The sequence below is a fragment of the Panthera tigris genome, chromosome B1 (genome assembly GCF_018350195.1).
Source record: "Panthera tigris isolate Pti1 chromosome B1, P.tigris_Pti1_mat1.1, whole genome shotgun sequence".
NCBI classification, from domain to species: domain Eukaryota; kingdom Metazoa; phylum Chordata; class Mammalia; order Carnivora; family Felidae; genus Panthera; species Panthera tigris.
In genome coordinates this window covers 8939002-8966530 of record NC_056663.1, presented here as the reverse complement: position 1 = coordinate 8966530, position 27529 = coordinate 8939002, and the positions used below count along the sequence as shown (strand labels likewise).

Genomic DNA, 27529 nt, shown 5'->3' with positions numbered 1-27529 from the left:
GAGCCCTTCTTGCCCTGAACCCCGGGGAGGGTGCACTTCGGTGAACCCTCGTGTCTCCGCTTCTTCCGGCTCAGCGACTTATCACGACAGCACATCCTGCAAAGAGCTGTGGTTCTCAGCAAGCGTGATTCACCCCTAGGCCATAGCCTCCGCAGATCTCTGAGGCCAGGGATCCTGGAGTACATTTTGAACTTGGAAATTTGTCGACTTCAGCTTTTAATGTAAATAATAAGGTTAAAGCCAATGAAAATGTTCCCAGGGTCACGCAACCGCGGGCTGCGTAAATTTCATACTGATTTCTCAACACAGGACTCAGTCTGCCTTTACCAACGGGGACGGCAATCATTCGGTCAACTCCAAGAAAACACAAACCCCGGAGCACCTGAAGGGTCCCCGAGCACCGAGCCACAGCGCCCCCAGGCCAGGAACCTCCGGGGGTGCCGCGGCTTGGGCGGCTTCGGCGGTCCCGCGGCGGCCAATCTCGCGAGACCAGAGGGAGCCCTGACCGCGCCCCCGAGGGAGCCGCCGAGCCCGGCGGCGGGAGGCGGGGCGCGGCCGATCACGAGTTCCGCGAGCGCGGCCCCGCGGGCTCAGCGGCCGCCCCGGCCTCTCTCCGCCGGGCGCGCGGCCATGGCGCGGAAGTGGAGCCTTCCTCTGCTCCTAGTGCCGCTCCTGCTCGTTCCAGGCCTCGCGCGCAGCTCCAGCCCTCTGCCCCTGGTCCTCAACACTTGGCCCTTTAGGAACGCGACCGAAGCAGGTGCGCGGCGGCGGCCGGGGGCGGGGGCTGCGGCCGGCGGGCTGACCCCTGGGCGGGGACCGGAGCCTCACCGCTGCGCCTCTTGCACTGGACCCTTACGGAGTCCTCCCTGCCGCGGCCGCTTTTTACGTCCTCACTTCGCATTCCGCCTCTGTTCAGCCCCGCGCCCCCATGCTTTCCACCCTGCTGCTGCCTGACCCGCAGCAGTTAGGGCCTTTCTGCTGGGACTCCTCCACGGGCGCCTACGCGGTCTTGCCTGACATCCATACTGCTGTCACGGGGAGGGGGGGGGGGGCTGTCTCTTGTCTACTGTTCTACTTCACCTTTCTAGCCCCTCGGATCTCCCCAATACCATGAGCTCAAGTGCAGCTTTGCAAACGGCTATTAATTTCCCATACAGACCCTTTTTACATTTACTTTGTTGTTCTGTGCTGACGTTCTGTATTTGCCACCTGCTGTAGAGTTTCAATCCTGGTTGGCCATTAAAATCATCTGTGGAACTTCCCGTGCCTGAGCCCTGCCTCCTGAGATTTTGATTTAACTGCTGGCAACAAGACATTTGTTTTGTTTCCTTTAAAGCTTTCTAAGTGATTTTGATTTGCAGCTAAGATGGAGAACCACTAAGCTATCACCTCTTTCGCGATTTATTGCTCTTAATGCCCAGTCTGCGTGAGGTGCCTATCTACTGTGCTTTCATTCAATCCTGTCCATGCCATGAACTTGTCATTTATTCATTGGATTGCATATGTTTGCCTCATTCATTCCAAGACCTACTACCCCAAGAGTAATTTCCGACTCCTTCCCCCCCTCCCCCCGTCTGAGGCTGCTGGTACAACTCACTGGGGCAGAAGTGGCTCCAGAGCTTGGCGGACATAAGTTTGGGTGTTAGAGGCAGTGCATCTGATTCAGAAAAGGCGGAAACAGGCTGTGAGAAAGAAATTCCCGGCCTCGAAGCCATGATGAGAGAAAAAGTGCAGTGGCCAGCGCAGGGGACATATAAAGGTTCTCTGTAGTGAAAGGGGGAACTTCTTGAAAGACACTTTCAATTCTGTAGGTCCAGTGGTTAATACTTAAAAATGACCCATAGTAGCGCCTTCCCTTCAAAGAGTTCTGTTTTTATTAGTAAGACATTGACCACCAAAGATCTCCCCCACCCCTTGCCAAGGTTCCGGGCTCCAGAGAACAAAGCAGTGCCCAAATGGCTTTTGAATCCTGTTCCAGTTGTGTGACCTTGAACAAGTTCCTTAACCTGTCTGGGTCTGTTTGCTCCGACTTAAAGTGAGGAGACTAATTGTACAGTACTTACCTGAAAAGCTATTGTGCAGATTAAATGGATTAAACGCTGTGAAGCCCACATTGTAATTATTTGCTGTTAGGAAGTGGTTATTGAGACTTGCCATGATTGATGTTACCTTAATAAAAGTCCTCATTGTGTATATTTTTAATAATCTAATGATACAGAAGAAATTTATAAGCCCGTGGTTTAATGAACTTTCAATTTAACTGCCTTTTAGTGGCTTCAATTATAAAATTGAAGGAGAGAAGACATTTCTTACACAGCATAGAAATATTAGTAGGTAAAAAATAAAAAACCCTCACTTTACATCAATAGTGTTTAAATTCTTCACAGTAAATAGTTGCATTATACAATTTGTATCACTCATTTAATAAAGTAAAATTCTGTTTAAGGGTAAACATGAAAATATTTTTTTAGATGAGTGCTCAAAACATTTCTGGTTTGTTGCATTTGGCATTGGAAAAAAAAATCAATATATAAACCAGCACTCCTGGGATTTGATTAACAGCGTGGAGGACGTTAGCATCTGGAGGCTCTCCCTTGGATGCAGTTGAGCAGGGCTGTGCTGTGTGTGAGAGGGAACAGTGTGACGGTACCGTGGGCTTTGGAGGGAGTCCTGATGAACTTGGAGAGACCACACTGGATGCCATGATCATGGACGGGTAAGAAATCTTCACCCCATGTTGAGTCACACTGAGCAGTCTTCTACGGATCTACTTGCTTTTATTGAGAGCAAGACGGACGAATATGTAAGTTTCATCAGGTCAGAACCCCTAGCTTATGGTACCCAGCCTTTCCAAACACAAGTTAAGAGAAAGTCATTAGAATAATAGAAATTTCACATGGATGCAGTAGTCTCCTTAGAACACATAAAATCCCACACTACAGAAATACGTCTCTGACGTGGTAAACAATCACTTAACTGACTTCTATGTACGGTGTGGTTTGCATGACCTGAAGCCTTAAAACTCTTTAGAAGCCATGTTTAAAAATCGGGGGTGGGGGGCGCACCTGAGCGGCTCAGTTGAGTGTCTCACTTTGGCTGAGGTCATAATCTCGCAGTTTGTGAGGTCAAGCCCCACATGGGGCTTGGGGCTGTCAGTGCAGATCCCCCTTTGGATCCTCTGTCCCCCTCGCTCTCTGCCCCTCCCCCGCTTCCACTATCTCAAAAGTAACAACAACAAAAAAGCTACGAGGAACTTTGAATTGTGGTGCTGTTGGAGTATGCTGTAGGTTGATTTGCTATTTGTTCCTTAATTTATCTGATCATGGGAATTTGTATGCACTTCATGGATGTGGTATCATCTTTACGTTAAGACAGTGGAGTTTATCCTACAAAGCTATTGCTTGGAGTAAATCAATGTAGTTTTTATCTGTGAACCTGAGAAAGTACCTTAATAAATCTTACTGTGCTTCTTTTCTTGCAGCACTACAATGAACGTAGGAGCAGTGGGAGGTCTCAGACGAATTAAAAACGCTATTGGTGTGGCACGGAAAGTTCTGGAACATACAGCACACACGCTTTTAGTGGGAGAGTCAGGTATATTTTAGCTACACTGGAACTTTATCTAGTCCTTTGTCTATATTCCTCACTGTGAAAATATAAAATAGTAGATAAAAGCCAACGCAAGGTCAAATTCTAGCTGTTTTGCTTAACATCTATTTACCATCAGATAAGTTACTTCTAAATTCACGCTTTTTTCATCTGTAAAATAGGGTTTTAAAAATGAGTTCATTATCTGTGGGGAGATAATTGCTGGATGGAAATATGAGTCAACATCATTTCTCCTCCTGAACTAGTTGCACAGAGCGCAGAGCATTCTTAACATCAAAAGATGAGCACCAGCGTATTTTTGTCCCTTGCTTGAACGTCTTCCAAGTTATATGCCAAAAATCATACCATGATCTATAATCAAATATACTTTAAAAAAAATTTTTAAACATTTTTTTAAGTTTATTTTTTTTATTTTGATGAGATATAGAGAGCAAGTAGGGGAGGGGTAGAGAGAAAGGGAGACAGAATCCAAAGAAGGTTCCACGCTGTCAGCACAGAGCCCGATGTGGGGCTCAAACTCATGCACTTTGAGATCATGACTTGAGCTGAAATCAAGAGTCAGATGCTTAACCAACTGAGCCACCCAGGCACCCCCAAAATACTTTTTTAATATATTTTTTTAATGTTTATTTTTGAGGGGGGGAGGGAGGGGCAGAGAGAGAGGGAGACACAGAATCCAAAGCAGGCTCCAGCCCTGAGCTGTCAGCACAGAGCTGGACATGGGGCTCGAACTCATGGACTGTGAGATCATGACCTGAGCCAAAGTCGGATGCTTAACTGACTGAACCACCCAGGTGCCCCCCAAAATACGGTTTTTAATGTTGTATTAGCTAATAACTCCAGTAGGTGTCCTTCAATTGTGCCGAAATCCAGAATTAAAAACTGCCTGACAAACAAAAAGGTCTGTTTGTTACTCATGCATAGAATCCAGTTGGCCCCTTGTGTGGGGTCTCAACACTGGGTATGGCGCCCTAGTTAGAACAGGAAGATTCTGTGTCGGTGAGCGGGGTGCTTTCCCTTTTGTGATGTACAGGAAGGGGGATTGTGAAGGGGGTGGAACAGAGAACTGTCACCATACGCACCCCAGGGTGTCAAGAAGATCAGTTGAAACTGCCTTAACACCGTTCCCATCTAAATATTGCTCTGAAAGTCTTTGTGCGACCCAGGATGGTATACCCCACTTAAGAGACCGCTAACCGAGAACACTCCACGTACATGTGTTTTCTTTAGAAAACCGTGCTTAACTAATGTACATTTTCCTTCTCTTCCTAATCTCCAGCCACCAAGTTTGCTGAGAGTATGGGCTTTATCAGTGAGGATTTATCTACCAATACTTCCCGAGCCCTTCATTCAGATTGGCTTGCTCGGAATTGCCAGCCAAATTACTGGAGGGTATGTAGACATAATTCTTACAAGCAGATCATTGGAAAATACTCAGTGACATCCTGTCTGTCCTCTGTTGCCTAAGGTGCTGGTTATCACCCTGGCTGCACTTTAGAAACAGTGACTGAAGGTGACTCTCTGGGCATGGATGTTCATGAACGTTCCTTAGCTGCTTCTCATGCACATCTCTGGTGGAAAACTCCTGGTTCCTCGCAGTAGCTTTCAAACTGACGGATGTGCCGCAGGAAGAGGGGGCGTCCTCAGTCAGACCTGCTCTGCTTGTATTTCCTTGTGACAGAAGGTTCCAAGTGTAAAAAAAATCAAAGTTTGGAAATCATTCATCTAGAATATGTCTTACATTTTGTCTCTGTGGAGTATACCCCTTATCTTACCCTTATTTGACTGGATCTATACTATTTGGTGTCTAGTGTGTTACTGCTGGGATAATTTATCCTTAAACCACTGGGACTTTGAGCATAAATCAGGTTTTCTTTGCCATCCAGAACCCTTCTGTGGCCTGCCTTGGTCTCATCTGTTTCTTCCTCCAAATCCTAATTACGTTTGAGTAACTAAGGAGTCTCTGGGCTTAGTTAGCATCTAAAAGCGGCAAATGGATAAAACCAGGTCAGGGGAGGCACTAAGTGTGCTAATGAGTAAGACATAGGTAGTAGGTTTCTTGATCAAATACTAATCCACATATACAACCTAAATTAATGGATTTGGATTATTTTCTTGTGTCTTTGTGATCCACAGAGGAATCGACAAGTACAACTTAGAATATGTTCACACAAACCTAGCTTTGAAATAAAGAAGGGTTTTGGTTTTTTTTTAATTTAAAGTTAATTTATTTATTTGAGAGAGAGAAAGAGAGAGAGAATCCTAAGCAAGCTCCACACTATCAGCATGGAGCTGGATGCAGGGCTTGATCTCACGACCAGGAGATCGTGACCTAAGCTGGAATCGAGAGTCAGATGCTTAACCGTCTGAGCTGCCAGGAGCCCCAGAAATAAAGAAGTTTTTTAAAATAGATTTTCCTTTAAATCTCAGAATTCTTCATTGGCCAGGGAACAAATTCTGAAATTTAAAGGTAGGGCTGTGTACCTGATTCCTTTGAGGATTAAGATCTAACAAAAAAAAAAATCTTCATTTGTATCTGCCACTGTGCTGAGAACTTTAGCCATAGAAGGAGAAAAATCAGGGATCGTTTCCAGACATAGATGTCTATTATTCTACGTTATGTAATTCTGAGATAAGACTAGGTATTCAATAGAATTATATCTATCTGTTCACATAAGACTCAGCTAATCTTTGGTTTTTAATTCATAGCTTTCTGTTACCAGACACCCTTTGGTTTCTTGCTCATGTTTAGTCATTGTATGGAACTGCTTGCCAATTTCTAAAATGAACTTTCCTAAAAAATAAAACTTAAATCTTGTTTGCAGAATGTTGTGCCAGATCCTTCAAAATACTGTGGACCTTACAAACCACCTAGTATCTTAAAGCAAGATGGTCCTACCTATAAAGAAACAGGAGATAATTACAGTCATGATACAATTGGTAATTTGCCTTTTATATAACTTTTAGGGTTAAAGTTCAGCCTTTTTTTTTTTTTAGTTTTACTTTAGAGAGAGAGACCATGTGAGCCGGGGAGGAGGCAGAGGGATAGAGATAAAGAATTTTAAGCAGGCCCCACACTCAGCTCAGAGCCCAATGCAGGTCTCAATCCCACGACCCTGGGCTCATGACCTGAGCTGAAATCAAGAGTTGGAGGCTTAACTGACTGAGCCCCTAAGGTGCCCCAAAGTTTGGCCATTTTTAATTGCCTTCCTGTAGTTCTTAACTTCTTTATCCCTATTTACAGTGCCAGATGGTGATTTTAACTGTTTTAACTGCTAAATAAGCGTGCACACACATTCTTTTCATCACATCTATTTACATTTTGGTAAATTACTTTATACAGGGCTCCTAACATCTAGTGATTATCCACTTGTAGATATTTAAATCTTTATTTGATATTTAGTTGGGTTTTTTGTAGTTTTTATTTATTCATTTACTTAAGTAATCTCTTTACCCAACATGGGGCTCGAAATCAGGACCTTTGGATCAAGAGTCACATGTTCTTCTGACTGAGCTACTCAGGTGCCCCTATTTGATGTGTAGTTAGTTCTTTAATAATTTTATGTTGTTTGCCATATCTGAGCTATAATGTTGAAAATTTCCCTTATTCTATATCAGTGATTTTTTTTTTTTTTTTTTGGAATTACCTTTGAAAGGTAACTGAGTAACTTGAAGAGTAAGGATATGGAAAGTCTACCAAATGATGCTGACACTGGGTTCTGAAACAGTACAAATGACACAGCCAGTATAAGTTTCAGTATTCCTGAGCTTCCTATTTTCTTCTACCTGAAATTAATGAATGAGGATATTTATATTACCAACAGCTCAATTATTTCTTTATACTTGAGGTAAACCTCAGAGTTGATACAATGATTTTTTTTTTTTTTTAACTTCTAGGCATGGTTGTAGTCCATAAGATGGGGCGTACTGCTGCTGGTACATCTACAAATGGTATAAAATTCAAAATACATGGGTTAGTGTTTCGAAAAGAACAGATCTCGCAAATATGTATTGAGTGTAAACCAATATGTGCAAGGTGCTAACGGGAGATGCAAAACATAAAGCACAACCCTACCCTCACAGCTGAGATAAGTAAATGTGAATGAAAATAAATTAGTACGTGCTAAGTGCCACAGGAGTGGGCGTCACAGTTAGTGCTAGGAGCTCAGGGATGGGAGTGGTGCCTGAGTAAGCAGGGCAGGCAGTTGGGGAGACCAGCAGAGAGATGCTGGGGGCTGAGCCTGAGCCTCAGGAGGGGAAGGGAGCTTGAGTAGTACACGCTGGAGTTCAGGGCTCCCCCTGGAGGGGAGAGAAATAGCATGAATGTCGGGTACCTGGGAGGAGGACCGGAGCCAGATTTCAGAGAGTCCTGAGTCACTTTAAAGATTTCTGGATTTTGTTTTAAAATAGCAGAAAAACACTGAAGGTTTATTACAAGGAAAAACCTTGGTAAAATTTTGGCACGTCAGATAGAAAGCAGGAGTAGATTATAGACGAGGAAAACCACTTTGAACCTATTGAGATAATCCAGAAATCTGATGATAAAGGATAGTAATAATTGAACAGTCACTGTAAATCTGTGCCATCCTCATATTTAGCCAACTGGTATCCAATTCTTACATAATTAGGTTTATGGAAACCTTAGCTGAAAAACTAATGAAAATCTTTGATCTGTGTGTTCTGATGAAGAATTTACTTAAAACGATCCTGAGTGGCGAATTAGAAACAGCCCCTATTGTGGAAACCTCTCATAAAACAGTGTGTGCATGCACGCTCGGTCTCCTGTCCTAAATCACTGTGCTGTGCCCTCACACAGTCGAGTCGGAGATTCACCGATACCTGGAGCTGGTGCCTATGCCGATGATACCGCAGGAGCAGCCGCGGCCACTGGGGATGGGGACATCCTGATGCGCTTTCTACCAAGGTGTGAGTCCTCACATCTCTGACCCTTGGAGATCCTTAGGGGAGATGTTGTCTGTCAAGACAGAAAGTAATGGTTTGTGCCACGCAGTCTGATTTTGTGGGTACCAGCCCTGCTTAGAAATCCTACCTCCACACTCTCCACCTATCATTTTTGATGATAATTTAAATTAAGTAATCATTGTCCTCTGAAATAGAATATTTCTTGCTTTACTTCACAGATGAGAACACTTATGATGCATTTAAATAATTTATGCAAGGCCACTGAGTAAAGGAAGGGTGATAATTGGCGATAAAAGCGGGGAAGTCAGTCACGGTGTGCAATTAATTACTGAAAGATGATCATTACGACTGGATGTTTTGCACATGCCCAGTATTTCCCCCACTGATTGTAGCCCCATTTCCTGTTTAAATAGAACCTCTTTTTTTTTTTTATCACTTCTGGCTGTTGTTACTGGGTAGCAGTTACTCAGCCAGAGCCAAAGATAATAGTCCTCATCTGAAATTGAGGGACAGATTAGCTGAAAAGACAGACATGGGGTCAAGGTTTACTTCCTTTCGTGTTGATGCTTTCACAGGTGCTACCAACTTTTCTTTATGTATTACATCACACATGTGACAGCTCGGATGGTTTTAGGTGTCTTAACTTCACGCTAACACCCTTGGACTTTGTTCTGTGATGCTTACGTTTTGCCTCTGTTTAAACCAGCTACCAGGCTGTAGAGTATATGAGAGGAGGAGAAGATCCGACCGTAGCTTGCCGGAAAGTGGTTTCAAGAATTCAGAAGTATTTTCCAAACTTCTTTGGGGCTGTGATATGTGCCAACGTGACCGGAAGTTATGGTAAGTTTTATGTGGAATTCGTATTTGTGTGAACTTGTAAATGTTGTTGCAAACATACGCTAAAAAATACTCTGGTGGATTTTTGCTGCAATACAATGGAAACAGGGACCGTATCGGGCAGGCACCAGGTAAATGTTAATTGTTGATCCGTCAAGACCCCCAGAGTCCTTAAATATACCTAAACCCCCCCTTTGGTTGACTGCTAGTGGTTATGACCTACTCTTTGGCTCTTAATTCTTATCTTTGACATTGGTCCTACATCAGGTTTAGCTTCAGCTCCAGTACATGCTGAGATGGGCTAACTCTAGTCAGATGCTTTTATTAATTCGAGGTCGATAGGGACAAATTATCTTCCCTGCTTCTTTTCCATTCATTATATTAATGTCTCAGTCATTTAGACCTTCTTGGGGCTCCACAGTACAAAATGTATTACTAATTAGTAAACCAAAGAAGTTGGCAGAATTATTTTTGCACGGCATTTGAGGCATGTCCTTTGCTTCATTTACTTTCTATATGAGCCTATCACCGTTTCAAAGTGTTTCAAGATCAACCACTGCTGCTTCTCATTAGTGCATTTTCAGATGGGGAAGAGATACAGCTTACTGATCAATATAACTTATTAGGTTAGACTGCTTATTATTGTTCTTTGATCTTTTCCTTCCCACAGTTCTGTATTTGAAAAACTTGTTTGAGGAATTCCTTATTCTTTTTTAAGTACTGAGATACCAAAGTCAATAGACGTTATGGGCGGGCGGGGGAGAAGGCTTTACATTTAAAGTAAGTCGGTTTGATTGATTCGGTGTTAAGAAAGAAACCGTAGAAGGCTCAGAGTTGGATTTAACAAGATGTAAAAATGACAATTATATAATGGGAGATGAATTTAAAATTGACTCGTTCCTTAAATTATTGGCATTAGAAGAGGCCCCTGCAAGGTGTTTGCGGAAGGGGGGGGGGCGGTGACGGGGAAGAAGCCCCCTATTGCCATAGGGGTGTGTGGCTGGTAGGGCAGCAGGGAACCGCGTCAGTGAGGCTAACTGGATTAGACACAGAGTGTCTTAACAAAGAGCTCGTCTGGCTTTGCGTGGGAGTAGAAAAGTAGGAAAGAACAGGGAGAAAGGGGAGGGGAGGATTAGGAATGGATCATGGTCACGTCCTAGTGGCTAGGGAAATAAAATGTGAAGCCCTTGCCTAAAAAAATTATTTTTTGCCAAGAAAAGGATATGAAAACAAAGTAGTGGTAGCAATGACCGCGTGCGTGCCTAGAGTCCCAGATCAGCCTGTATTCTGAGGTTCAAAGAGATGGCTTTCTCTCACGGACCGCCAGCTAGTCCGTGCACAAAGCATGCTTCTGCGTGGCTCTGTTCGCGTTGGGTTCGCCATCGCCAGCAGCAAGGCGAGGAAGCTACGCGTGTATTGACCGTACTCACGTGCGTTCTGTTTACCCGGATAACTTTCTCTCTTCTTGGCCCCAGGTGCCGCTTGCGGTAAACTTGCAACATTTACTCAGTTTAGTTTCATGGTTTATAATTCTCTAAAAAATCAGCCGAGTGAAGAAAAAGTAGACTGCATCTAATCCTTCTCGTCTGTCAACATCTCTGTTTAAAGAAGAAACAAAGGCTGAAGAGGTCACGCACCGTCCTCCTCTCACGTGCCTCGTGTATCCTACCTTCTGTGTGTAAGAGAAGCACAAAAATAAATGTGCGCTGAATTAGCACTTGCGGTTTCTACATCGGAAACGTTTTTGATGATCTTTTTATCTAAGCTTTGTATATGCCCTGAACATGAATGTGTGTGTGTGTGTATTTTCTGTATGTTTAAATTTTAAGTGATACTTGGATCTCTGCTAGTGTTTCAAGACATTGCAACTTTGGGGATTAATTTCCATAGTGACATATTGAGGCCAAAAGGACTAATGGGTGTTTGGACACTTACAGTAATTAGCATACCCAAGTTTTTAGACTCTAAGAACAACCTAACAATGAATCACAGCATGATTAGTCCGGATTCACTTTCATTACCTTACAGTGATGGGTCTCTTCTCACTGATTATCAGTTTTACATAATGCTCCCTACTGACTGGAAGAGGGAACAATGCTGTTAATAATAAAGTTGATTTTTGCATGTATTCGAAAATGTTGGGCGGTCTTCTGATGAGCAATTGTGTTAATTTTGTTTCTTTTTCTTTTCCTTTCCCCCCTCTGATGGAGTTCTTGGCGCGTGAAGTTTTTTCTCCAGAAAAATCTCTGATCTTTTAGCTACTGATATCTAGTATGATAATTTGTTCTGAAAATGTTTTCTGGCACTTGATTGATACTATGGTGTTACGAATCTCATGTGTAGAGGTTGGTGGTGGCACTTAGAAACAGGCAATGGAGCGGCTGGGTATCTCGGATGAGCAGCTGACTGTGACTCAGGTCATCAACTCACAGTTCGTGAGTTCGAACCCCACGTCGGGCTCTCTGCTGACAGCTCGGAGCCTGGAGCCTGCTTCGGATTCAGTGTCTCCCTCTCTTCCTACCCCTCCCCTGCTTGGTCTCTCTCTCTCTCTCTCTCTCTCTCAAAAATAACAACAAAAGAAATAGGCACTACAATGGCGTCTAGCTTGGTATTGTTTTCTTCAGCATTCAGTCAACTATCTGGCAACGAGAGGTGCACACGTGCCTTTCTAGCATCATTTCCTTCAAAATCATCTTTTACATCGGGAGTCATTCTTAAACCTGTATGTACAATATTCTTCTCAAAGCGTAGTATATCTGCTCTGATCTTTTTCTGCACTCATCGTAATATGCAGTGTTCTTTATAACTTACTTAGGGCTAGAAACCTATAGTTTTCAGATGCTTTCAGGTCACTTGTGACCTGGCCTGTATAATTGCCTGGAGAACCTCTTCACAAACACCCTCAGCTCGAGCTGTGAGAACCTAACGGCATCTTGAACCGATCTGCCTTGAGGACCTGTGTGTGACCCGAAGACTTCTGGAACACAGCCCCAGCCCCCCCCCCCCCAACACACACACAAACACACACACATTTTTTTTGGTATAGTCACACCTTAAAGTACATCCTTGGGGCAAAACATCCTTGATCTGCTCTGGAGATGGGACCACGATGCTTAAACATTTCCTTCTGGGTGATTCCCCCAGCCACTAGGGCTGTAAAAAGCAGTTTTACAGGAGGTGAGGTTGTGAACCTCTGCTTATCTTGCAGCTTCCCAAGATACGCGTCTGTCCCTAAGTCTCCTCAATAAACCATTTCTTGTCAAGCTGGACTTGGCAGCCTTTTTCTTCGGTCTTAAGGCAGCTTTGGCCTTTGGAGGTCATTCTGCAAATACCTCCTTTTCATGGGACACTAGCCCATCAAATCAGAGTCTTTACAAATCAAAGTCGGAAATCTGGAATTAGCAGCGACTAATGGGAACTTGTAAACTAAGAATCCTACAGCTTTATACTCACAGACCAGAAGAGAAAATCTTAACTTTTGACGGTTCTCATGAGGTATGTGGATTTGTGTAAACCTGACATTGAGCCTTGGAACAGGGAAAGGATACCAGATTCAAACTTGCAGAATGTTTATGTTAAGGTGGGGCCCCCGTTTTGTGTGGTGGCTATCTGTTCACACTTTAGGCACCCAGGTGCTACCAGCAGAAAAATGGGAAGTCTTTATGACCTATCTTTCCCCAGCAAATTAGGAGTTTAGCTGATAAAAACAACCCACTTATGTTTTTAAAAAGTATTTTTTCGGGGCACCTGGGTGGCTCAGTTGGTTGAGCTTCTGACTTGGGCTCAGATCATGATCTCATGGTTTGTGAGTTCAAGCCCCATGTCAGGCTCTGCACAGAGCCCGCCTCGGATCCTCTGTCTCCCTCTCTGCACCTGGCACCATTCTCTCTCTCTCTCTCTCTCTCTGTCTCAGAGATAAATATTTAAAAAATATATATTTACTCTTTCACTTTTCTTCTTCCTGATGGAAATAATTTCCCTGTATATCTCATGTAGAAAGACAGAAATGGAATTAGCTTTGGAAACACTATTTTTAGGTTCTAGATTTGAATACCGTATTATCTCAATGCTGCAGATGTGTTATCTTTTCTTTTGAAAAGCTAGAAATGCTTTGTTGTCCCTGGTGATGTGCACAGAGGGAGCTCACCTCTTTGATGATGAGCTTCTGGTTAGCAGCGTTCCCTGGGGTTCGCAGGGAAGACACGTGGGAAACTAGTGCAATAGCACAGTTTGAAGAGAGAATCGTGAGCCAATCATAAATGGAACTTAGAACTGGTAAAACTTGGTGAAAGCGAGAAAGTGCGTGGGACGGCAACCCTGGAAACATTCATCACGACCTAACTTTTTATGGCAAACAGTAGTCGGGGGTTTGCGTCACATCTATCCTGGCTGTGCCTCTGTGTAGGTGCGAGGCTATCAGGTGCTTGGGGTCAAGGTAAGATCAGACCGCAACACTTTCCTCTCCATTCTGCCAGGTTGGCTTTTTGTTTTTGTTTTGTCTTTGACCCCACAGAAAATGTTCTATTCCTTGCCTATTACTGTCTATTACTACTTCGGAGAAAATAAATTGTCCTAGCACACGCACGACTAGTCACCTTTAAGTGTTTCTGAGAACATTAACGCTGCCACTTGGATTTCGTTAGTCAGGTTTTCTATACTGTGTGGATACAAAGAGTTACACACACCCTTCCCACCACCTCATTCTGTTCCTGCCTCTTCCGCTCTTGTCTTTCAGCTTTCCTTTCCGGTAAGGTTTCTAACATAACAAAGGAGTTTCCTGGGCTTTAATTGGGGTATTATCTTAGCTCAGTTTAAAAACAGCCATCAGAAAAACAAAGCATTGTGGTGTCAACAGTGTCAAAGTTTCTTGATTGTTACCCTAGATGAACAAGACTCAGCTGTTTGGTATTTTTTAGCACGACAGGTAAAGAGGAAAACCTTAGCCACAACTAGGTAATAAAGATGTTGGTAATTGCATCTTCATTTATTTACTTTGATTAATCCCTGGAATAATTTTTTTTTTTTTTTTTTTAAATAATGGGGCAGCAGGGGCACCTGGGTAGCTCAGTTGGTTACGCATCCAACTAGATTTCAGCTCAGGTCATGATCTCACCTGTAGATTGAGCCCATGTGGGATCTGCTTCAGATTCTCTCTCTGTCCCTCCCACCTGGCACTCATAAATATAGATAGATGATAGATAGATAGATAGATAGATATAGAAAGACAGACAGAAATAAGCCTTTGTTACTGTGACCCAGAACAAACTACCTTCTTCTGATATGTAAAATATGCCTAAGTAGTTGAAAAGTTTTATGGAGGTTATTAAACTTACTACAAATGAACTGTTTAAAAGACAAAAGGAGTTAAAAAAAACAGACAAAAAATACCTAGAAAGATTATTGGTTAGAAATTAATCAAAAAGTTAAAGGCAGGGGCGCCTGGGTGGCGCAGTCGGTTAAGCGTCCGACTTCAGCCAGGTCACGATCTCGAGGTCTGTGAGTTCGAGCCCCGCGTCGGGCTCTGTGCTGACAGCTCAGAGCCTGGAGCCTGCTTCGGATTCTATGTCTGCCTCTCTCTCTCTGCCCCTCCCCTGCTTGTGTTCCGTCTCTGTCTCTCAAAAAAAAAAAAAAAAAATAATAATGTTACGAAAATTTTTTTTAAAAACAATAAACATTAAAAAATAAATAAATAATAGCCTGCATTGATTCAGCATTGAACAATACTGAACAATTTTATGTGTGGTGTCATTTTATTCTACCAAAAGCTGATTAAGGAAGATAATACGAGTATTCTGAGTTTTGATATTTTACATGCACTGACTACAACCCTCTCAGGCAGGCATAGCACTGGCTTCTGTTCTGGACTATTCTTTTCAACGTTTCTAAAGCAAAACCTTGATTGAGATAGTATCCCTTTCCCAGGCAAGGGGCAGTTTGCTTGCTGTCCAGCATAATAAAAAGAATCTCTTTTTTTTTTTTTTTTTTTTTTTTAAGGCAAATGTTAGGCAGATTTGCTTGCAACCTCATTATAAAAATGTGGGTTTCCTGAGCTTGAGTTTCCTCGGTTGTGATGCAGCCTTACTGTGTGCTGTGCCCACCCGAGCCCACTGCTCTGTACCCTCACTGGACCTAGGAGGGACCTGAATAGGAAGATCATGCTGTTTGCTGTGTTGAATAAGCAAGCAAGTCCTTTGTCTCTGACCCAGTATCTCTTGTCTTCTGCCAGCTTCCATGAAATTAGCAGGCTACCTTGTTATCCGTCAAGTAGGATGAGATCTCCAACTCTTCACAATTCTTGGCACTGTCAACAGTTATTAGTAGGAAATCCCTTATTTTGTTATTATTCCCTGTCTGTTGTCTATTTGAGGTAAATGATTATAGACCTGCAGTTAAGTTGAAGATAAGGACAAGGAATGTGGTTTCACAAATGCAGACTCTAAAGAATTGTTTTACAAAGGCCAAAGACAACCGTCTGAAGCTGTTCACACAAAAAATGTTAAAGTGATTGTGATAAAATTTCAAAAAGATTCCTTATTCTATTCAGGAATCCCATCTGAAACCCTAGATATTATCATTTCTTTAAATGAAATAATCAAATTTTACTCAGGAATCTCGTCTACAACCCTAGATATTATCATTTTTTTAAAGAAAACAATCAAAGGGATGGTAACTAATATAATTCAAATTATAACAAGGCGTACAACTAAATAACACATACCAAATAATGGATAAATGATACTTCAAGAGTCCTTCCCTGTTAAAATTGTTATAGATCTTGAAGTACTTTTCTAGGATACTGCCCTAAAGTTGCTAGAAATACACATGTACACTATATACACACAAACAAAAAAACATGTCTATTTCCAACACCAGCATTTACTCAAGTGATTGCTTTTGGTTTCAGAAGGCAAATAGGCATAATGTATTTTAATTGAGATATTATACGGAGTATAATATACTTTTCAAGCCCATCATTTTTCCTTGTTGAACTCCTTTTTAAAGTGTCATTACATCTGATGCTTGGTGATTGAATTTGGAGCTATGGACATAATTGAAGTCATTTAGTATCTTAACAGTTTCATTAAATTCATTTGAATAAAAACTGGTGACATATAAATATATATCTTAATTGGATGCTAATTATGAAGATAAATTAAGACCTATTTATGTCATTTTACTGGGATTTTTAAAAAAGAATCCTAGACCTTTGAAAAAGCTTCCAAAAAGACATATTTAAAATTTTTACTTGTTTTCTTGAATATTATGCTGTTTATGATTACTCAGTATAATTCCAACCCCTGTCTTAAGAAGTTAAAATGAGATAACGAGGTCTACAAAAAAATATAATTGCTTCTGGTTCATATGTGCCATATGATGTTTTCCTACCAACCCAGGCTCAGCCAGCAATGTGCCAATGGAGTGCACACCCATTTGAAGAATAAAATAATCAAAATAAAAAATGAATATAATGGGGGACACCTGGGTGGCTCAGTCAGTTACACATCCGACTTCAGCTCAGGTCCATGAGTTTGAGCCCTGCGTTGGGTTCTGTGCTGAGAGCTCAGAGCCTGGAGCCTGCTTTGGATTCTATGTCTCCCTCTCTCTGCCTCTCCCCCACTCATGCTCTGTCTCTCAAAAATTAATGTTAAAAAAGATCTTTTTAAAGTAAATGGATAGAATGGAACTTAAAGCTGCCACGATCACACTTATTTGCTTCTGAGTTAAAGGGACAGGAAGTTATTTATAGTTCTAATGCACGGACCGTGCACGAAAAAATGGATAAACTGATGTGAACTTGGGACCTTTCTATGCTGCATTAGATGTAGCTGCTCATTTATTTTCTTTAATTAAAATGTGGTTCCTATAATGTGGATGGTGACATAATATTTATGAGAAAATCAGATCTAAGCGTGGATGTAGAAAAACAGAGTCCCTTCCAATTGCTAGCAACCTATCTCTATTTTTTTCTAACTTAGGTAAAACCCTTCACCACCATCAGTGTCAAAATACTCTCCACTCCTAAGTAAAACCAAAATCATTTGCCTTCCTATTTTGTTCTGCTCATTGTAATTAAGGCCAAATGAAAATTAAACCAAAGATGAGTTCAGAATAAAAGTAATATCAGACAATCGAAGCTCCCTCAATTCAGTTCTAGTGAGGCTAAAGCAATATATTGGGTCCTACTTTTACCAGTGGGGCCAACTGTTCGATCATTAATACCTTGCAATCAGCCATGGTGGGAGCAGGCATACCACACCTGTCAGCAAACACTACTAATTAGGACTTGTTTTTCCCTCTGGAGAAACTGTTTACTAGCACACCATTGGCCAGAAGCATTTTGAGATCCTGTAGCATATGCAGCACGCGCGCGTGCGTGCACACACACACACACACACACACCATTTTAGAAGAACTCTGGAACCGGACTGTTTGCATTCACACTCTGCCTCTATCACTTATTAGCTGCAGGCTGTTGAGCAATTAACTTACCTTCTTTGTGCCTGTAAAAAGGGAACGAGGACAATAGTAACTACCTCACAGGACTGTTTTGGGGGACTCGTCAAAAAGTATTTAGTGCCACACGCAGAAGGTGCTCAGTAAATGTTGGCTGGGATTATCACTGTTACCTAGACTGGAGCAAGAAATTAGATTCTGAAGAGTATCTTTGGGCAAGTGTATCTGATAGAGGTCACGTAGTCTCACCGGCCACCATTTGTGTCCTACTGGGCTCCTTACACCCTGATTCCCTTGTCCTCCATATGCTGCTAGAAACTGCACGAACACACAGGTGTGGCGCCAGCTCCCTGCCTGGGACAGCCAAGATGGCACTCGTGCACACCTGCACACTTCCCTTCCTCGTCCCCACTGCATCCTCCCTACAGGTAAAGAAACCCGGGGCAGGAAGCGCCTCAACGAAATGTGTTCCTGAGCCCGCTTACTTAACGTGTGAAATTTCACTTACGGGTGACTGGTTTATTTCTCAATTGCTGCCTGGTATTCAAAGACTGGCTTCTCATGCCCCCTTCATGTTTAAGACCTTTTCAGGAGCTTACAAGTCAAGATGCTCATTTCCTCTCCCTCTACTACTTTAAAATGACTTTAAAAAGGAAGAGGAAGAGAAGGAAGCCCATAGCATCAAAGGAAACGCAAGGGGACAAGTGGAAGAGGTTTTGGAAATTTGGAAGACGGAAGAGTGATGCCAAAAGATGTAGAGTGAAGGAGGTTATACGCAGATGTGGTGTAGGACTGGCGTGCTCCCAAAACTCTAAAAAGAGGAAGAAATCAGAAATGTCAGGAACGACAGCGCACCCGCGAAATGTAGAGTTAAAAACAAGCGGACCTATATAGACCCCTCCGCAAGCTCCCTGCCACGCACACACACACCCCATTCCCAGCCTGCCAAGCAGGGCAGAATAAAAGGAAGCCTCGTTTAAAAGGGAGAAGGAGGCCATAAGGCCGATGCCTTAGGCTTACCTCTGTTGCCCTCTGATCTGCCTCCCCACATGACAATGGAATTACGCAAGCACTGTTGTTGATTTTCAGCTATTAGAATCATTTAAGCCTTAGCTTTTCCTTCCACAACACAACACACACACACACACACACACACACACACACACACTACACACCTTGAATGAACGTGTGCGCAGAACTAGAGAAGCTAGTGTTAGGGTTGGAATCATCATGTCAACTTCTGGAACCACACACAAATTTAATATGGTTAAAGACTAGACTAACTGTATACTTGCATACATGGGTAAAAGTACGATTAAATAGAAATACCAGAAGATGGGCAATGGAAAGGGGAAGAAAGATCAAATAAAGGAGAGGGAGATGAACAGTCTCATCTCACAAAGCAGAAAATCGGAACACTGTCGGTAGGAAATTAAACGAGAAACAAAGGCATAAATGTTTATAAGTAACCAAGAAAGAAGCTATAATATGACTGCAGTGATTTAAGTACAGTGACAGACACAAAACCTGCATCATCTAAACCTGATCAATCATAGAAGAGGCAGAAATATCACTCCCCCTTAATGACGTGGAAGTAACCACCACTGGGTGTGGAAATAGGACAAAGGAAGACCACGGATGCTTCCATGATAAGCCTTCCCCTGCTAGAATCTTTAAAAAGTATTTCTATTCAGCTCTACCTCTCTCTCTGTCTTTTTGATAATATATGAGAGCTCATTAGAGTTCACTTTGTAAATATAAAACATGGTTTGCAGGATTCTAGTTTTAAAAATGAAATACACGAATGAGATCCCCAAGTCGATCTCCCATATTTTGGAGATGAAGAGTCTGAGCTTAAGAGAGAAGTGAGTCATAATTCAGAGAGAAGGCCACATAGCTAGTCAGTGTCAGGCACATGTCACCTGTCTCTACCTCTGACATCCAGGCTTATCCTGCAACCGCTACAGTTAATTTTGCTCTTCGGGAATCAGGTATTTCATTTCCTTCCCCTTCTTCAGCAGTATCAGTAAATTATAAGGTTCACAAATTCTAAATCAGATATGACACCAGATAACCTCCAATATCTTCACGAGATTCTCAAGAAATTAGATCTCAGGTAAACTGATAACCCCAAGTGTCCACATTCTCTTAACAAATTATGCTGTTCGGTCAATATTCCATGTTCTTGGTGGGTTACTAGGGGTTATAGTTCAGGCCACCGTAACGAAAAACCCTAGAATGGGTGGCTTAACAAGTACCTGTTTCTCATTTCTGGAAGGTAGGAAGTTCAAGGAGAAGGTGCCCACAGATCCAGGATCTGGTGATGCCCCGCTCCCTGGTTTCCAGATGGCAGGCTTCCTGCTGTCCTCTCACAGGGAGGACAGAAGAGTAGAACCACGCTCTCTTGTGACTCTGAGTGGAACCTTCACGACCTCATCTAATCCTGGTTACTTCCACAAGGTTCAACTTTCCAATTCCATTCAATTGGGGACTGGATTTCAACATACGGATTGTAACAGGAGGATGACACATTCGGTTCATAGCACTAGGCTTCTAAAAATTTAATTTGTATACAAAATTACAGACATGGAAAATAAATTCACTCAATCTCTGATTCTGATATTTGGAGGCACAGAGGACAAATCTATATTTTGAATTGTGATTATAGAACCTAAAGCCACTTACTAGGGATTATTACTCTTGGGGTAATTAAATACACACACACACACAAACACAAACACACACACATATCTTGTAAGATAATGTTTGAATTATCTGGCATCCTTGGCAGTTTAAAGTAATATGCAAAAAAAAAAAAAAAAAGGAAAAAAACTCATGATACTATTTACCTGTTTACCTCTTCTGCTAGATCTGGTTCGTTTTATAAAAACATTTTTTAAATATTTATTTATTTTGAAAGAGAGAGAGCGCGCGCACGTACGCGCAAGCGGGGGAGGGACAGAGAAAGAGGATCCCAAGCAGCCCCCACGCCCAGCACGTAGCCCAACTCAGGCTCGATCCCAGTGAGACCACAACCAGAGCCGACATCAAGAGTTGGACACTCAGTTGACTGAGCCACCTAAGCACCCGTCATTTTATAAAAACATTTAAGCAGATATTGCTGCCTCGGGGGCCTCGTTTATCCAGATGTTGGTGCTCAAGTGAATAAAGAGCGGAAACACCAGAGACGCATAATCATCTGATCTTTTACAACTACAGGGAGATCCTCCACCATCACACCACCCCTAATTCCCTAGAGGATCCTACCTGTTCTCAGAGGAATTAATCATCGAAAGAAGATGCACACAGCGTTGTTTAGCGAGATCCAAACTCGACTAAGCTGTAGAGGAGTTTAGGCTGAATCGGCCTTTCTGAATTAATTAGAATCTCTCCTGGTTTGGCCTGGAAACCAACCTACACCGCCATGGTGATCCTGGCTTCAAAGGTCTCCATGGGGTTGGTTGAGGCCTTTGCTGATTCTGCATGGCAGCCCAGTCCTGCCTCCTTCCTTGCCCTTCCGGGAGCTGGGCAGGGCTGCCTTCTGGGTCTGGACACACGCTCTCCGTGTGTTGGCACCCACCCGGGTCTGCTTATTCCTTCACATTACTTGCCCGGCCACGGACGTTTGTGCTTCCGATCCCCACCGTGGAGGAACCGTAATGGTCTTCTTCCATTACTTGTCTCTCAGGCTTTGAACCGCTATACTTGAGCTACACTAAAAAGGCATCAACTGAAAGCCAGAAAACACAAAGGCTCGACTCCAGAATTCCACACAGAAGGGAAGGACAGCAACGGAACTGAAAAGGGGGTTCCGGCTGTTCACCTGAGTTGCAGAGCGAATACATGTGCATTTTTATGGGTCTACCTTGGTGGGGGCTGATGGGTAATAGGGGGGTGCCCTCCAAACCATCGTTTGGCATTGAGACCTGTTCAAACTCAGCTCTGCCATGATCTAGTTATGCGTTCTTAGGCTTTTAATGTCTAAGCCTTAGGTTTCCACAACAGAACTCGTGAGGTAAACTAGAGGCTGGCTACTCTGAGTACAGCCCCCAACCAAACACCATCGGCATGATCTGGGAGCTACTGAAAAAAATGCAGGATCTCAGGTCTCACCCAAGGCCCGGGGGCTCAGAACCTGCATTTTCACAAGACCCTCAGCTGACTTATGTGCACATTAGCATCTGAGCGAGATACGCCACGTTCCCTCCCTGATGAGTCAGCCTCGTGAATTTGAGAAAACACAACGCTGGGATTTGAGCGCCTGAAACTGGAACTCTTTTTCTGCTACCACAGTATCTGTGTGCCATTGGAGAAACGACTTGACTTCTTCGCATCTGTCAAATTAGGGATATTACTACATGTTTTACGAGGCTGATGCGGTGGCTATAAATTATGAAGCACCCTACCACGATGCCTGGCGTACAATAGGAATTGAACACATTTTAATTCTCCTTCCTTGCTGGCTCTCTCCCGCAGAACCAATATTTTATGAATCTGCGGATCTTATTTCCTGCCACAGCCTCATATCCTAGCGCCTTTGCCCCCAACTGAAAAAGAAACTAAAGTATCAAATCTTGCAAAAGTCACGCAAAATTCTAAAAGCTAACAGTTACCAGGTGGCGGCCAGTGGAATGAACCGAGGCCTTCATATGCAATACTTCTTAGGCATAAACTAGCTTCTCCCTCTACTGCCGTCAGTGCAGCTAAGAGACAATCAAGCTAACATTTTTGTTTGTCAAACTACCAAATTGATGCTGTTGCTTGGGGGCAGGGTGTGTGGATCCCCGGAGTGCTGTCTCAGAACAGGGCAATTGTGGACCGATTACCTAGTTCGTGCTTTTAGTCTCTCAAAGTAACCCCGAAGAAATCTGTTTATTCTTAAGAGCTGTTAGGGGAGAGAAATGTCTCCCAAGATATCCTTTTTAAGGCTGTTCCATCGTATTTTGAGGTGATATGTTTTGTCTTTTACTGAATACGTTGTTATTCAAAAATGCTCACTTATCTTTTACACTCTTCATTTTGAATTCAACTACGTTGTGACTTTTCTGTCAATCTTTTATGAACAAGGTCTCTGGTGGGTCCTCTTTAATTGGTTAAGGGTGATCAGCAGAGAGCATTGTCAAAACTCCAGACAGTGTTTCTTTTGAAACTCGTGGCACCAAACTTTTCCTGGGATAAGATGTCTGGATGTGGATAAAAACCAACCATGCTGTCCTGCCCGCAAACACTACCTGAGCCTGACTTGTCAAAACAAGAAGGGCTTTCAAGTCCTCCACCGGCAGTCAGAGTTTAGAAGGGCTTTGTTTTTCAAAACTGAATTATTTGTGTTATGCTTCTGACAAAAGGGGTTGAAAGAAGGAAGGGGATTGGAGGTCTTTGCTAAGAACACATTCTTGGAGCGATTCTTCCAGGAAAGACTAACAGAAAGTATCAAATACAAAAACTTCTGAAGGCCTTCCTCCTGTCATCTTGCAAATCTGGACACAACTTCATTACCCGGTGGGAAGGAGGAAGCGTAAACACACACAGGCACCCACCTGTTGCATGGACACCATGCGCTGCTTTTTCTCCCCCTTCTTGGGTTATTGTCTGATCCAGAGAATTCATGTTTGAGTACATACTGGCTTCGTTCAAAGTCCTTCCCTGCCCTCTTCCTTCCACCCCTTCCTCAAATTTGTGAAGATATCCTCTATCCTTTCTCAGCTCATATCGCAACACGCACAGATGCTTCCCAGGTTTTTCTGTATACAGCTTTGGATGGTCCCACTGGCTAGTAGGACTATAACTCCATTTGTAACTCAAGGTGTTCCTACATACCGTAATAAACTTAGAAATGGCACTACAGTCAATGCTAGCATGTATATTTTAATTCTAAAGCCCCTGTGCTATCACACTTACGCATTAACTGAACTACTTTTTGTCTGGTGTGTAAATGTCATTTACTTAGCATAGACATTAAAGGCAACCTTACAGGGGGAAAAAATGAGCTATTTTTACACTGCTTTTAAAATCATTTTCAAGAAAAACTGGTATTCAAAATCAAGATTAAACTAAAAATTAAAACGTGGGCAATATTCTGCATGACTTCCTAAGTTATATTCAGGGAAAGCAAGCGGATTCTAGAATTACTGGACATCATCCAGAAGATTCATTTCCTGCCAAGGTACTCAATCCAGACCTAACACTGCATCAGCAATTTCTTGATTCTGTATTATTTTTGGTTTACCATTCTGTTTCTCATCACTATTCTGCTGGACATAACATCCCTCTGCTGTTTAGGATATTCAAAAAAAATTTTTTTTGCCAGCTTTGAGAAGCTGTTTTGGTTGGATTGGCATAATTGCTCATCAGAACCACACTTAATTATATTACTTTTAACCTTGTCTTCGTCTTATTTGGGATTTACAATGCACTTACAGATGTCATGATATGTATTGTTCTTGGATTTTAGAAAAATCGTTGACAGTCCTCTGTATATCCAGGAAATCCATTAATCCCAGCACATCTAGATGTGTGTTTTCCCCAAACCTGCCTTCATCCAGGCAAGTCCTAGCCAGTGGTTAATAAGTAGGGCTTTCCCACAGAAAGCCTCTGCCGTATGACAAAGAACTTTCTACAGGTAATGGAGGCAGAGCTGTCCACTCTAAACACAGACGCCTTCCTGGGAGTTCCTTTCCCTTCTTTTTGAGATTCTGATCTGCTTTGGGAGAATGGCTCACAGGGTCAGGGATAGTTGAAAGAATGTGCACGGGGCACAATTTTTATATCTCTCTTTCACCTAGGAGATTTTTCATAAGCCTGCTCAGAACCTCTCTGCTTGGTATGCAATACAGAAATAACGGGGTAAGTCTCTCATAAATGGAATTGATCTGACCATGGATTTGAAGTTACTGCCTTTCCCACTGAGTTAAAGCCAAATAGAGTTGCCTGCCCGGCCAGCTTTGATCAGTAGCGCGGTACTTTCCTCTTTCTGACTGAAATGCGTCCAGTCCCTAGCGCTGGTTTTATTCAATGTTCTTGTTCACTTCACTGGAAATGCTTTAACTCTGGCACCTGCTGGCTGTGAAAGTGATTAGGGTTTCATGGGACCAGAGCGCTTCATTTCTAGTAAGACACACCACGGCCCATAAATTAATACAGGATTATGCTTCAGCATTTACTCTGCAGGCTTGTTTTGAACTGAAAAGGAAAGGCAATTGAAGGGTGAAGAAAAAAGGAGGTGATCAGATGAAAAGTGAGCAGGTGTACAAAACCTGACGGTGCGCATTCGCGTAAGCGCTTTCTTAGGAGGGAACCAAGAAACTTGCTCCCTTTGCTCTGTGAATGCTGACGAGCACCATTCCTTCCTCTCAAAACCTGGCTCATTCTGCCGCTGGAAAACATCTTGCCCTGCGTCAGAATGTAGACGGCTCGTCCCCAGTCCCTCTGCAAGCCGGAGCAAACGCTGCGGCCACAAGGCATCTGAGCCTCGCCTTCCAGGCACCCCCACCATCGTGCCAGACGTAGGAACATCAGACCCTCCAGGCCAGCAGACCCCAAGCCGAGTGCTCTCAGGTGACCATGCCAACATCAAGAGGAGCAGGAGAATTGCCCCGCTAAGCTCCGTCTTAATTCCTATCCCCCGGAATAATTAAAGGTAATAAAAAATATTGTGGCGAGCAGCAGCCCAGGAGCCAGATTCAGCCCACTGACGGTTTCTGTACGGCCTGTGAACTAAGAATGGCCCTGACATTATTAAATGGTTGCAGATAATCAAAGTAGCAATAGCATTTTGTGACACAAGGAAATCACACGAAGTTGAGTTGTCCTGCGCAGTACAATCGTTCCGGAACACAGCCACGCTCATCTGTTGACGTACCGTCGCTGTCTGCTTTCAGGCTCCTGCAGCAAAATGGAGTGATTCCAAAAGAGATGTCTGAAATATTACCGCATGACCCTTGACAGAAAAAGTTTCACTCTGTTTTGTTATTTTTAATGTTTATTTATTTATCTTTGAAAGAGAGAGAGAGAGAGAGAGAGAGAGACTGAGAGAGCATGTGTATGAGCAGGGGAGAGGCAGAGAGGGAGGATAGAGAGAGAATCCCAAGTAGGCTCCGTACTGTCAGCACAGAGCCCAACACGGGGCTCCAACTCATGAACCCGTGAGATCACGACCTGAGTCCAAACCAAGTGTCGGATGCGCCACCAACTGAGCCACCCAGGCGCCCCTTAACTTCTGCTTTAAACCACTAAGTTTTGCATTATTTTGTCACATGTCAATATGGATTTTGCAGATGGAATACCCAAGAAACACATTTCAATGTCACAGGTGATCTCTCAGCCACATACCCACATAGTTAAAACTCAAGAGGAAGCCAAAAGCTGAAGAAAAAAAAAAAAGAAAGAACTTTCTGAATGTTTCCCATTTGTTGTATACAAATGCAAGCATTTTATTCCACTGGGAAACAGGATGGATGTAACATTTCACGGACTCCCACCATATTTGAGGCACTGCTCTGGGCCACGGGGATCCAAAGGTAAGTAAAAACCCATAAAAACTGTGCCCTCCTGGAGCTGACAGTCAAATGAAGAAGAAAAACAGCCATCGACCAATTCCACAACACAATCTGCAGTAGGTTTATCAAAATGATTGCAAAGAGTACTCTGATCACTATTCCACAAAAATCTGACCTCGCCTGACGACAGCCAAGTTTCCCCAAAGATGTGATACTTAAGTCAATATCATAATGGTAAGTCACAGTTAATTAGACAAAAGGGGGGGGGGGCGGAGCGCTGAGAAATGCAGAGTTTTCCAGACTTTGAGAGCATGGGGAGATGTGTGTGACAAAGAGAAGCCCAAGATTGCGGGCCTTTGTGAACCGTCTTCCTTGTTTTCATTTGTATCGTAAGAGTCATTGAAGTATGTTAAGCAAGAGACATGGGGAAAGAGAAGGACCTTGGTTTAATGTTGTCAGATTCACATCTGGAAAATCATTTGCGTTTGTGGGAAAAACAGGTGGCAGAAAGCAGGGCGGCATGCCCAGAATGGAGGAGAAAGGCTGGTGGTAACCAATGGTGGGAGCGTAAAAACAAAACCTCCTCACAACCCAGGAATCCTCTCCATGAAGTGAGCAGGGAAAGAAAATCCTTATTACTGAGTAAGCGTTAAACCAGAGAGGGCTGCACATGGCGGGCAATCCGCTACGGAGTTGCCGAGGCAGAACGGGACCTCACTCTTGTATCCGCCTATTCCCCGGCACCGGCCACCAATCCTTAGAGAACTGGGACCCCCGCGTGGTTCGGCGACCCCAGGGGAAGATTCCAGCTGCAGGGGAGACAGCAAAGATCATCACCATGGCAGCCACCAGGAGCGAACGTCCCAACACTTCTGCCCACTGCAGCCACCACAGGGCGATATGCCTGCGTGCACCCCTCCACCGGTGCAGTGAAAGGGCCCCATCCCCCCCTTCACAGAGGACAAATAGAGCAGGAGGCTTGGACAGGTGTCATATGATGCACACAGTTGGCGTGAAGATCAACGGACCCTCGTGGAGCCCAAAACAAGGAAAGACAGTCCCACTCGAGATGATAAACCCCACACAGCTGTGTGGGCCCCTTAGGTCTCCGTAGGAAGGTTCTAGCCCCAGGCCTGTTCCTGTGCTGCCAGAAGACTGTGCGCATGAGTCTCCCTTTTCCAACAGCCAAGGAGACACAACCCATCACACAC

The 27529-nt window shown here is 43.3% G+C and overlaps 1 protein-coding gene and 1 long non-coding RNA gene across 3 annotated transcripts; one reads left to right on the top strand and one right to left on the bottom strand.

Annotated features, from left to right (window-relative positions):
* Positions 1–575: 575 nt before the first annotated feature.
* AGA (aspartylglucosaminidase) lies at positions 576–11108 on the top strand. The gene is made up of 9 exons (XM_042982908.1): positions 576–757; positions 2563–2716; positions 3482–3594; positions 4889–5001; positions 6435–6549; positions 7507–7582; positions 8426–8533; positions 9239–9372; positions 10845–11108. The coding sequence occupies exons 1-9, from the start codon at positions 631–633 to the stop codon at positions 10943–10945; spliced, it is 1041 nt and encodes a 346-aa protein (XP_042838842.1). The 5' UTR covers positions 576–630; the 3' UTR covers positions 10946–11108.
* Positions 8481–20215, bottom strand: LOC122237831. 2 transcript variants are annotated; one of them, XR_006216478.1, is made up of 3 exons: positions 20082–20215; positions 10800–10967; positions 8481–8584 (listed from the first exon to the last, which is right to left on the bottom strand). It is a non-coding gene; the product is annotated as an uncharacterized LOC122237831 (long non-coding RNA). The 2 variants fall into 2 exon arrangements; XR_006216479.1 differs by having other exon boundaries at positions 10815–10967.
* Positions 20216–27529: the final 7314 nt, after the last annotated feature.